This window comes from Aulonocara stuartgranti, assembly GCF_965226115.1.
Source record: "Aulonocara stuartgranti genome assembly, chromosome: 11".
NCBI classification, from domain to species: domain Eukaryota; kingdom Metazoa; phylum Chordata; class Actinopteri; order Cichliformes; family Cichlidae; genus Aulonocara; species Aulonocara stuartgranti.
In genome coordinates this window covers 10,036,086-10,049,335 of record NC_138947.1, presented here as the reverse complement: position 1 = coordinate 10,049,335, position 13,250 = coordinate 10,036,086, and the positions used below count along the sequence as shown (strand labels likewise).

Genomic DNA, 13,250 nt, shown 5'->3' with positions numbered 1-13,250 from the left:
CTTTATCTTGACACAGTGATCTGATGTTGAAGCTGATTTGAGTATTTTGCTGCACTTGCACGCAGGGTGGAGAAGAGCACAAACATTCAAATTTCTTTCCAGTCCAAATCAAACACTGGCATTTCTGCTGTGACCACAGGAGAAAGTTTAATAGCTCCTTGGGGGTTATGAACTGTTGACAGTTAATAACTCATAAAATTTCCCCTTGAAGAGGATGCTAGATTCCATCTGCAGGGCACCCAGTACAAAGAACAGGAAAGTAAATATCTCGCAATTGAAGTGGACTGGAATTGCTCAGTGGCTGCTCACGGAGAGTCTCTAGAGCACGTCCCTCGAGGCTTCCTGATTTCTAGATGCAAGGAGGGAAAATGACCACATTACAGAGCAATTAAGTACCCAGCTTTTCTTTCACTTTTGGAGAACGTGGGGGCTTTGAGAAGCATTGGAGGCAACTGACCTTCGTGATTGCACCTTATTTTATTGTACTTGTCATCTATTTTCTTTGGCCCTTGGGATGTTTGCCATGGTAACAGCACACAGCGGGTTGGTTGAGCTGACCCATGCTGTCCTCTGCATTTCCCGGCTTGGCTGTGATGAAGGAAAGTCTCTGCCCATGATCCCTAACCCCTGATGAGGAAGGTTCTCAATTACAGCTCCGGGTTCTACGAGGGCCTCACATCCCTCTCTGCTCCTTTGCCACCCCCATCCCGCCCCCACCAAGGGCATCCTGTCCAAAAATAAGCTGCTATTTTCTAAGCCAAACTGTACAAGATTACCTAAATTTGTCAAAAAAAAGTGCAGGTCCCCAGAATCTGAGCCATGCCGGACATTTTCTGACTGAGGTCATAAGTTGTTTTATTTATTTATTTTTTAGAAACTTTGTAGTTTGGACTTAGAAAGTCAGCATGACTTGTGTTAAATTTAACCAAGTTTGCTTAGCTGATCGAGGATGAAAGAGCAAGCTTTAGTCTTTCCAAAGGTAAGCAAATGAAACCATCATGGTGTCTTTGTAAAATTCAATAATCAACCTGCGATAGTTTGCTTGTTTAGTCTTTATAAAACTGTAAGCATGACATAATGTTTTTCAACCGTCAAACTTTCACAAAAAATGATGAACTCTATGAACAGTTGATCCAGGATATTCAAAAACCACAGTGTGTCATTTTACAGAGATTGACGTCTCATTTGGAGTAGTTTTAAGAACAAATATAGTCTATATAGATATAATATAACATAATAGAATAGAATAGAATAGAATAGAATAGAATAGAATAGAATAGAATAGCCTTTTTATTGTACATGTACAACGAAATTGTGGGTGCTTCACACCAGCTGTGCATTGAATAAAAAATCTAAATAGTAGGACAGCAAGAATAAATAACAGACAAGAGGAACACATACAAATCAGGAGGAAGGCACACAACAGAAAGGCACACACTAGAGGACAGGGCTGCAAAGTAATTAAAAGTAGTCCAATGGACTTGGTCTGAGTACAGAGTCCACGTGTGAGTGGTGTGATGTTGTGCCCCATGCCATAAGTCATCTTAAGTATTCCATAAAAGGCACAATCTTTCCTAAACTTATGCAACGAGTTAAAAAAAGCAGTACAGATTTAAAAAACTGTAGCTGCTATAAACTGATTGTCACTTAATGATACAAACAATCATGCTGCATACATTGCTTTAAAACAGTGTAAAGTGTGTATTCATCCCCAACCATGTGTCCTAGAAATTTCATTTCATCGGTCTGTTTTATATTTTCAGGCAAATTGTTGTGGAGGGACCAGAATTATCAGTGCAGAGAGTGAAGCTGTAAGTTGATAGCTGGTGTGGATGGTGGGTGCTAGACACCTGAGCTTGACATTCAGTTCATAATCTAAAGTCACTGGATTTTTCTGTATCATAAAAATGACATATCTAGTCTACATTTTTTTTTTGTTTAGGATAGAAAAGTCGTTTGGTGTACATATGGTTGTATTACATTTTGACAGAGCCAATGCACCTTTCTATATTTATATTGACTTTTTATGCTAAGCTAATTGTGTCCTGGCTTTAGATTTATATTAAACAGAGAGACGTGGAGGTGTAATCTAACTAATTGTGAGCTGACCATCAATTTTAACTGATTAAATTTGACTAACAGGATTTTATTTCTAGAGCAAACCATCAGTGACGAATACCACCATCACCATTGTATTTTACATGCTGCGTTGACAGGTGTGTGACACAGGCTTTAACAGGTTGACTGGATACTAGAGGAGCCAGGCTCCATGGTGATGATGAATAGCAGCTTTGCTGGAAAGTGAAGTGCAGGCAAACTAGTTCAGCTTCACCTGAGAGCAAAACTAACATTTTGGCTGACTCCTCTTAAAACTGAGGACACTTTTATCCCGAGCTAGAAACTTTGTGTATCTTGTGTCCTGTGGGGTTAAAAGAAGAAAATCTATTTACAAAAGCATGAAAATATTTTATCACTAGCAGCAGGGGCAGGAGTGTTTTAATGACCTGATCCACAGGCCTCTGGCTGGCTGCAGGCTTTCTCAAACTGCAAAGAGCCCACTGGTCTGCCTGCCAACCCTTGGGGCAGCATTGAGATGAAACAGATAAGATAATTGTCTCTAATGAAATCCAGATCTGTTGGTCTGTCTGGACCAGGACTAGCTGGGCCCTTTTTCTCCCATTTCTCCCTGTTCCATATAGATTTTGAATTTGAAGAGAGAATGTGGAAGTCAGGCCCTAATTCAAACCAGAGCTCATGTACCAGCCCGCGGAGCTTTGATACCGTTTGAAGTTCTGCAAGCGAACCCTGCTCCATCAGCCCGCTGGACTCTGTTGTCATGACAACCCTAATTATCTTTCTTTACGGGCTAGTTTTTACACAGGAAGGGAGCCATTATGTTCTTTGGGCATTTGCATCTCTCTGGGGCAAGTGTTAAAGGTCAGGGAAATGAACCAAAATAAGAATACAACTGAGAAAACTTGTGCGTGAGAAAAGGTGACTCACTGCAACACATCAGATACTTTGGCAGGCATTTCTTTTTGTTAAACATCTCTTGAATTACTCACTGAAACACATGGTTGCAAGGACAGTTGAAACTCCAGCTTTCTGCATTACATTTTCAAGGTTCAAGTGAATCAAGGCTTCATACTATGAGAAGTTGCGTTTTCTGAACGGCACACTAAAGCTGCATTTGTGCTTCTTCTCTTTTGTGCACCAAACATCAAAACTCGCTTCCTTTTAAACGCTACATTTCCTTTAGTTAATAAAACATAAGAGCACAGAACACACACACACACACAAAAAACAGCCATTCTCCTGCTTCAAAATCTCATTTTATTAATACTCTGATTTTTCTCCTAAAATAACAGGCGCCCGATCATGATACGTTATTCATTCTTATAATGTGATAATACACTTGTAATGCAAAAAAAACACAGCGCTGTTTTTCCTGATGGGTTTCCAGTTGTGTTCAGACGTTGTCCGTGGAAAAATAGTGTTCCACATATATTTCTTTGCTCTTGGATAACGTTCACTTGTACCAGACTCTTTGGAACCAAGACAGCAGAAAGTAACCCAGACCGAACTACCGCTTTGACATGACAGATGTAGTTATGACATCTTGTTCATATATTTTAAAAGTGTAAAATCTTTCCGTTGGTAAACGTATGATTCATTGTATGAGTTTTGAAGCAGTACTTTTCCATCTTAACATGGATCTGAAGCCAACCAATGTTATTAGATCATTTTATATTAATTACACCCCAAGTTTTGGGGCTTTTATTCATTAAAAATGTTTACATTACACTTTCACACAACCTTTTATCTAATGAAAATTAGTTTTGCAATAGACTGGACTGGTTTTTCCTATAATGAAATCATATATATATATATATATATATATATATATATATATATATATATATATATATAATTCAGAAAAATTATTTCCTTAAGTTGAATAGAAAGTAAAGTCAGTCATTTCACATGTTTCATCAGACCGGCCACTGTGACCAAATGAAGAGCCTTAAGTGGTGTCACTGTGGCAGGGGTCAAAGATAGCTGCGAATCAAAGGGGGAGCCAGAGGTTGACCAAACAAATGGTCCTCCCTCTGCCCTCATGTAAAACTATCTGCCAAACACCAGTGGTCCTCTTTGAACTTGATTTAGCACTAAGGTCAAAAACAGCCGGTCATCTCTTGCGGAGGACGTGCCCAGCCCCCTCCCCCTGATGACATGGAGATAGAGGAGATAAGATAATGTTTATGTTGTCTTACACTCGTAGCATCAGTGACTTTGTGACGGGGTTTCCACTCCATTCGTATAATATTCTGTTATACAATCTATAGTTCAGACTTTTTAAAGAGTTGAAAATTATGTCAGCGAGCACAACCGCATGACAGCAGCTTCAAAACACCTAAATTAACATTTTGTTAATGAGTAGTTGCTCAGCATGGTAATACATCATAATTACAGTGCAGAGAGTCAGGGACATCCCACACTTCTAGTAACACATACAGTACAACTGTTCTTTGTTGTTATCTGTACTTGATGTCATTTTGTTGATCCTCTGGCCAGTTGGCTCCTCTGTCGACAAGCTGAAGGATCCCGGCGGTGGGACTGAAGGGGCAGCCTTTTGCACCAATACCCCTGCTGGGATGGCAGGAAATATATTATGAGTCATAGCTTAAACAGAACATGAAAGCTGAGAAACCTTAAAAAAAACTATTGCTTAATACGCTGTATAACCAAAGACCCTTTAGACATTCAAATATTTGAGAATTAGAACAAAAGATAGATTTCTTTCAAGCATTGCTTCATTTTTTGTAGATTTAATTTGTTATATCTGTCTCTTCTATAAATTAAAAAAAAGATGAGAGATTTGGTTATAGAAAAGGTGCTCTGGACATGGCTGTCTTCACTTCCACTTTTACAGATGATACAAATACGTCTTTTTTCCACCTTCAGTTTATAAACACATAATAAATTGTGAAGAGTTGCTTTGTCCCGCATGCTCAACAAAGTTTTGTGGTGATGGTCAATTAGATTTTCCCTGCTTTGACATAATGCTGCTTCCTGCTGAGAGCACAGATAAGAATAAAGTATTGAAGATGGTTGGGGAGGAATAAGGAGATCATTGTAAACAGGTAACAACAGATCAATTATCAACATGACAGCGTGGTGCTGGGATTCAGCATTTGAGGGGAGGGGGACACTGGTGGGCCAGCAGGTTAATGAAGGCAATGGGATTAATACCCAGGGAGTGGAGCGCCCTAGGGACGAGAGCAGGGATGCTGAATCATTAGAGGCCTATCGACCTCTGGGCAATACACAAGGACTCCATGTTTTACTCTGAGTGTGAATAAGTTGTGCTCTCCTCTAATTAACATCCAGAAAGAGGTTACTTTAACTAGATAAAGGATGTTAATAGCTTTTGTATCATTTTATTCATATATGTTTGTAGTGATCATTTAGAATGACACAGGATTTTATGTAAAATAATGTAAAGACATTTCAGTGTTTATTTAATTAGGGAGCTAACTCAAGGCTTTATGACTTTTACTAGATGTGGCACCTTAATTGAGTGAAGCACTCTTCAAAAACTTTACCTTCTGCATGGAGTTTTTTTCCCCCCAAACAGAATAATTCTTGGTATTTCATGCACAAACTCGGGCTACAGTTACGCTCCATCCTGATTGAACATAAACAGCGATGTTTGAAATCACTGCACTGGACTATGACTGCCCGCCACTCCATCGGTATGTTTATACTTCCTGTGAGGGGCCCTCTATTTATGGACAACTGAAGAGCACAAATAATCATCCCCCTCAAGTGAAAAATCTGCTTTTATTATCTGCAAAGTTTCGCAATGCCTTTGTGTACGCTCACGCTGCCTTCTGATTGCCTGTTTATTATTACAGTGATTCTGCTGAGCCAATGGGGATTTGGCCAGTTCCTGAAGGTGCCAAGCCTCTTCCAGCCTTTTCCTGTCTGTGACATCATTGTGTATACCCTTAAAACACAGTGATCCGTGTCTTGTCTGCAGCCTGGGTGGCACACATTACACGCAATGAAGGTTAAACACAAGGTGCACACGTTTTCATTGTGCCCTCTGGATAGTTTTGATTCTGGAAACAATCAAATGGCAAATGCCAAAATCGTGATGTCATTCCTCAGGATCAGTGTGTCTTTTGCTGTTATAAAGTGGTGACCTGTTGTGGTTCAGATTTGAAGCTGACATCCCTAATTGGCTTAGACAGTGTGTGTGTGTGTGTGTGTGTGTGTGTGTGTGTGTGTGCCCACAAGAGTCCAAGCAAATGCAAAAGTATCCGTTTAACTTTTTCCTGAGGCAGTCACATACAGTTTCTTCTAATATGCACAAAAATGTCAAGAAATTTTGATCAAACTACGACATAAATCATTCACCATAAGTTCTGTCATGGTTTTAGACAAAATATTTGAACTTTTAAACTGTGTGTGACTTCAAAGTAAGAAAAATAAATCTTAAAAAATTCCAAACTAGCTTTTATTTTGAAGAAAAGAAACAAATAACCCACGAAAAAGTTTTAACCTTCCTTTTTCCACTTTTTCACAAATTCATTTTTTAAAATTGCATACAAAAAATTCTGTCTGTCATATCACAAGACTGTGCATTCTTTAAAGGCATTAATCAGCAAAATTTAAAAAAAAAGAATTTTGTCAACATTTTTCCCTTCACAATCTTTCCTTTCACTTTTTTCATCTCATGTCTTTAAATCAAGTCAGTGCACCACAGGTGCCTGTCTGCATTATTTAAACTTCAAATGCTGCCGTACCTGGAGAGCAATGTGTTATGGTCTGAACACGTGTTTCTTTGGCAGGTTGGAGACACAGCATTAGTGGCTGTCTTCGATCAAAGTGATTTATTTTAAATCCAGGGGAAAAATATATATGTTGAAAGCCTCTTCTCGATGTAGTTCTACAGCAGTTCTCAGCACTTGTTACTGTAACTGAGGCTCTCTGAAGAACTAAAATGAGATTTTTAAAGTGCAGTCTGAGATATTTTCAGGAGATTATTACAAAAGTGGGAAAAGGTGACTTTCTTTCAGACACAACAGTCAGAAAGGGAGATTTTTGGCACATATAGTTCTGTTTGGGTTCACATGCACTGACATAAATTGTAAATATATTTTCAAACGTTGGGTGTGCCTCCACTTGTGCCAGTGTGCATTTTCTAAAACATGCCTGACTGTACGTAAAGACAAATCAAACTTTTTGAAGATTCATTCGATTTACATGAGGGAAGATTCTTGTGAGCTGAGGGTACTTTCACATTGTAAACTGACTAAAAAACTAAAAAAATCTCCACAGAAAAATTCATCTTCTTTTAGCACGTGACGCATTTTCAGTACCAGCACCAAAAATCAAAGGAATTCAGACTCTCCCAGAACGAACCATGATTTTATTTAATTAATTGTGTTCTTGTATATCTACTTTAGCTGTGAATATATTTTAATGTAGAATAAAATCAAAAAAGTTTATTTTGTTTGACATCTCACACAAAAAAAATATTAATGCTCTTTTTCCACAATAGCAAAAGTCAAAGAATCCAGCAGGTAATGCAAGGTGCCATCTGCTGAGAGCTCATCGTTGAATACAGATTCTCCCTGTCACTTTTTTCTTTCTTTCTTGGACTAAACGATGTTTTTCCATCTTTAAAACGTATCTTGTTGTAGTCACATGTTAAGAGCTTACTCACATGTATCCTTGAAGATGTCGGTGAACAATATGGCTACTTTATTTATTTATTTAGTGGTGAACAACTTAACCTTACATAAAATCTCTTCTCAATTATTATAGACGTTAATGCATTCAGTAATCATCAGACTCCAAACGCAGGATTATGCGCTGTAGCTGTCTCTCTGTGTTTAGTCTCTCCTCTGTTTCCCTTCCTCAAGTGCAACCCTGAGATCTGATCCCGACTCCAGTTCACCCACTCCTGGCTTTAATATGTTCGCGTTCTGGGGCATTGTTGAGGGTGTCTGTGTGGGTCTGAAAGGAGCTTGCGCTTTTCGAGCTTCAGGAAACAGGATTTGGTCTTAATAACCGAGGAAGCAGTCAACTCCACCTGCTTCTTCTTTTTAGGGGTAGAATTAAAAATATTTATAGTATGGCACGAAATAAAGAAAAACTATTGTTGTTGTTATTATTATTATTATTATTATTATTATTATTATTATTATTATTATTATCATCATTATTAAGTGGACAAATTGTTGAGCTTCTTATTTAATAAATTATCAGTCTTTGCTAAAATGGGCTTGCTAAAACGAATGAATAAATAAATAAATAAATAAATACTATATTAATTGTAGTCTGATTTAAGAACAGTAACCTGAGTAACATGAGTAACAAACTGCCATCAATTAAACTAAACAACAACGATAAAACAATCAAAGCCCAACATAAAAGTTAAAGTTTGAAAGATTTTTGGCTATAATCTAGCATTTCAATAATAATAATAATAATAATAATAATAATAATAATAATAATAATAATAATAATAATAATAATAATAATTATTATTATTATTAGTAGTAGTAGTAGTAGTATTATAACTTCATAAACTGTAATTAAAAGTTTTCATAGTTTCACGTTGACACAGCTTATACGAGCTTCACTGGTAACTCGTGAGGTTTCTATATACAAATTATAAGCGAAAGGGGGATCGGAACAAAAATGAATCGCAGCCGATGATCACACGGCAGTAGTGCTACAGCCTCTGTCAGGGATTTATGTGTGCCATGCATTTCTTTTCTTTTTTCTCTCTTCCCCAAAATGGCTGGATGATAAATTCTCTTCCCCCCCTCCCCCCCTCACACACACTCACGCACGCACACACACATCGCTTCAAAGAAGTGTGAAACTTTGACTGCAGTAGGCCTGGTAGCGGTGGCAGCTTTGAAAGAAAAAACATTCTGTATTTTATTTGCCTGCATTTTCTTACAGACAAATAAACAGCAAGTGTAGCGTTAGGCAACAACATCACGAGCAATGCAGAGCGACCTTTCTGACAGCCTACCTTTGTCTTTCCACGGTCAGTCACATCCATATTATTCCCTTTAATCGATCCACGTTAATCAAACCTGTACTAGATGATCTGAATGTAGTGCCACAGGCTGCTAAGAGGAGCTGCTCCGAGCTCTCTGTGCACAGCACTGCACTGCGCTGCACGGCGAGTCTCTGCACAGTCTGAACATCTGCTCATTTCACGTGACTTTTCTTTTAAAAAAAAATACTAACATCTGTTCTAAATAGGTTTCATTCTGTGCCTCTGCACCGTGTCAATTGCCAACTCCTCTCCTCCGAGAAAGGGAGAGGAAACTTATTTAAGGTAGCTTCTAAGGCCTGAATTGGAAATTATTGTTATTATTTAAAAAAAAGGAAATTATGGGCTTTTTGAAATATGGGGATTGGTCACAGCTTCTATTTGCTGTGGGCCCTGATTATTTATCTGATGCTATAGTGGAAATGGTTCACAGTAAACATTTCGGGGGGGTGGAAATGCTGTTGATACATAGTTGGGAGGCATTTCCCCTGAACGTCCAGTGCTTCCACGCGGGGACCCACAGCCTACCTTCACGGCCTCCTTAAGTTTCATAGACATCTGGGAATTCCATACATGCCTCCCAAGCCAATTACACACCTTCAAACGGGCACGCACTTTGATTTGGACAGCGAGAAGGACTTTCCCAGATCACCGAGATCAATCACAGCACGATAGCACTGTGAAAGATTTATTTAGTGACAATGCGCAGGAATACATTTCAAGGCTATACAACGTGGGGAAGTCGCTAAATTACCGCTGATGTAATATGTGCAATTACACCAGACGTGAATCGATTTTTTCCCCTCAGTTATGATCTCATAAGGCACGTCCTTTGTAACTGACGACAATTTCTAAAGAATTTCTGAAATCCTATAACCCCTGAAGTGAACTTCTGCTGAAGTTCAGCTGCTGGCAGAAAGGAGACTGTAGCAGGAGTCCAGCAGCGGGCTCATCTGACCTCAGTGTAACTCATTTACTTATAATGGCGAGTTTCAAGCACAGGCCTTAATCCAACTGTAAACAAAGCCAGAGAAAGAGAGAGTGAGAGAGAAACTGGAGACTGCACGGGGCTTTCAAAAAATGTTTTAATTAAAACGCAATTTTAGATTGACTGGCGCTTTTTTAACAGCACACACTGTGCTGCAATAAAAACGTTTCTGTCTTTTAAATCACGAGTTGACCTCAATCTTTCCTTAAATAGTTTAGTTATATGTGAGAAGCGTACCAAACTATGATTTAAAAAAATTATTTTCTTTTTGGATGTGCAACAAATAATAATAATTTAAAAAAAAACATATATCCAACACTTCTATCCATGCCAGTAATAACGCCATCTGTTTTTCTTAGCTGGCAACAGTGGGAGGTTTTACCATTAAATTGATGGATATGCAAATACAATCACCCTCCACGTGATGTATGAAAGCTAATTTATTTCAGATGTAATTTATGTTGACTATCAAATGTAAGCGTGCTTTACTTGGCAGTAGTTTCGCCCTCCTCACTGGCAAGCACGCTGGGTAAATAGAAGGGGGGAAGTCAAATGCAAGCAGCTTTCATCGTCTTTCTTTAATGCAAAAAAAGTTATATACAAACATTTACAAAACTGAAAAAACGATAATAAAAAATAGGAACGTATTTATTTCAGACACAGGATCTATTCTCCAACACGTTTCATCAATAAATAAATAAATGCATTCTGAAAAATATTTTTTTTGCACAGGTTAGATCCACAAAGTCAGCCTGTAATGTGAGCCACACATTACAGGCTCCCTCTCTCTCGCACACACACAAAAACGAGAAAAACAAAAAACAAAAAAACTGAGACTTCAATAATGCACTTTGACCTCCACAGAAATAAAGCCCAAAGGCATGCATTTAAAAAAGGCGAAATTTTAAACATTCGTCGTCAACAGCACGAAAACACACCAGAATTGGGGTGTATGGAGCTAACACACACGGCTGTGAGTCCCTTTCAGGCCTCTGCACAAAATTCTGATGTCGTTAGGCGATCCCATGTATCCAGCATTGGACTCCAGATTGTCCCTTTTCAGAATGTGAGTAGTAGATTCAGCAGTCACCTGTAGGTAAAATAAGGCATTCGCTAAGTCACGAAACTCTGCAGAAAGACACAAGGAAAAGTGTACAAAGTAAAGCTGCTTAGGTTGAATTACACCACTGTACTGTGCAGCCATAAAACAGTCTATTTATTTATTTTCCAGTCATGCAGTTTTAGTTGAAAAAAGCCAAGCGTACCATTTTGGGCATGATTTCTCCAGGTGCTAGTGAGATGTTGACATGGACCAAGCGCCCTCCATCCTCCACACAGAGAAGGCGTAGCTCAGCCTCTCGTGAGCCACATAACTGCAGCTTGACATTTTGGAGTCCAGCTCGTCGCTCTGCAGCACCTGGCAGAGGAAGTCGATATATCTGGCTGCAAGTTTTAGGGTCTGTATTTTGCTGAGTTTGTCCGAAGGTAAAGTGGGGATAATTTTCCGCAGAGCCGCGAAAGCCTCGTTCAGAGACTGGGTCCTCTGTCGCTCCCGGACGTTGGCCATGACCCGCTGCGATTGGAGCTCCTCGAAAGACTGGGGGCTGCTGCTGCTGGACTTCTTCCCTCTTTTCCCAGGGGTCGGGCTATCTGAGTCCTCCCCATTTTTCCTGCTCGGTCTCCTCTTCCTCCCACATCTCTTCGGCTGTCTGTCCAGCTCCCCCTCGCTGTTGCTCAGGCTGTCCACAGGAGAGACTGGGGAGCTGCCCGATTCTTCCCCCAGATTTTCCTCAGACATCTCCACCTGGGTCGATGGCGGCCAGAAAGTGTCCCCCCAAAATTATTTCCCTCTCATGAAGTCAAAGAGTTAGTCCACCTGTGGCTCTACCAGGCTTTGAAGGCACCAACGAATCCATAAATGGGTTACGGGAAAGACAAGTCTTTTCTGTTACTTGAGATACTTAAGCAGTTCTTATAGGCTGCATGGCGTAAACTTTTTTGGGGGAACGACGGGATTGGTCAACAAGATGAATTACGTGAGTCGAGGGGCGGGAGTATCTCGGCAACTATCAGCACAGCCCTCATTGCAAAGCCAGAGCTGGGAAAGGCAGCTTAAGGTGCTATTTCTCATGATTGCCTGATTATTATGATTGCAAAATAGACATCAAAATATAAAATGAAGTGAAAAGCAGAACACGAAAGAAGAGCTGAATTTAATTAGGCTCCTAGCAGTGAGGGAGGAATCGAAAAGTCAAAGGCTGATCAAGGCATTTCCCCCGTTTTCCTTTCCAAGCAAAACGGGGAAAAAAGACACATGAAGAAGTTCACATAGCAAAATGACACACAAGACATGAGAATTAAAAACATAAGTTTGTAGTTGAACAGGAGAGAAAATCAAACTGAGACTGGAATAAAAAACCAGACTAAATAAATTAGTAGAAACGGGCGCACACAACAGATATAACGCTGGCACGTGTGCAGGTGTCATGTCTTGTTTATTCCTAAGAATCGGTGTGTATCACGCAAAAGTTCCTTAACGAAAGAGATTTAATTCACCCGCTTAAGCATAACATGCCTCTACACGGCTGGGGAGTGCAAAAGGAAGACTTTGCTAGGATCCTGGTGTTGATGCTGTTTGTGCTAGAAAGGTCTTCAAAATGAGAAAACACAGCAATAATGATCCAGGATGAGGTCTTTCTTTCCTTTCACCAATCCATCATTTAAACAAGCCAACTGCTCATCCATCATCCAACTTCGGATCACTGTGTGTGCTATAATCTCCACTAACTGTTCTCTTTTTAAGAATCAACTATAGTAAATTGTGGGGGTATCTGTAGATATTGGCCATATAGATTTGCATGGGATAAGTGATCCCATCTCACATTTTACCATATAGTGTAAAAGTTTATTTTTAAGAACAGAGAGGGCTATTTTAGTTGTAACATTGGGGGGAAAATTCATGTAAAACAGTGTTAGATTCAAATTGTTATGTGCTTGCTCACTCTGGACAAAACTAAAGGAAATGATTTTTTTGCCTGTTGTTTCCAGTCAGAGAGATGAAAAGAGGGCAGCTTTGTGTGTTTGGCTCTCTGGTATTTACTAGGTTGGTGATACAATATCCATCTTGTTTAGTGGAGGATTACTTTGTTTAGGTTGGGAAGAGTGTAGTCCACAGGA

The 13,250-nt window shown here is 39.4% G+C and overlaps 1 protein-coding gene across 1 annotated transcript; it reads right to left on the bottom strand.

Moving 5' to 3' along the window:
* Positions 1-10,632: 10,632 nt before the first annotated feature.
* On the bottom strand, positions 10,633-12,032 carry twist1b (twist family bHLH transcription factor 1b). The gene is made up of 2 exons (XM_082552355.1): positions 11,339-12,032; positions 10,633-11,163 (listed from the first exon to the last, which is right to left on the bottom strand). Exon 1 carries the CDS (start codon positions 11,869-11,871, stop codon positions 11,365-11,367), a length of 507 nt encoding a protein of 168 aa, XP_082408481.1. The 5' UTR covers positions 11,872-12,032; the 3' UTR covers positions 10,633-11,163; positions 11,339-11,364.
* Between the last annotated feature and the right edge of the window lie 1,218 nt (positions 12,033-13,250).

Bases quoted from the DNA above. Each gene is read 5' to 3' on its own strand.
- twist1b (XM_082552355.1), bottom strand. From the start codon at position 11,871: ATGTCTGAGGAAAATCTGGGGGAAGAATCGGGCAGCTCCCCAGTCTCT.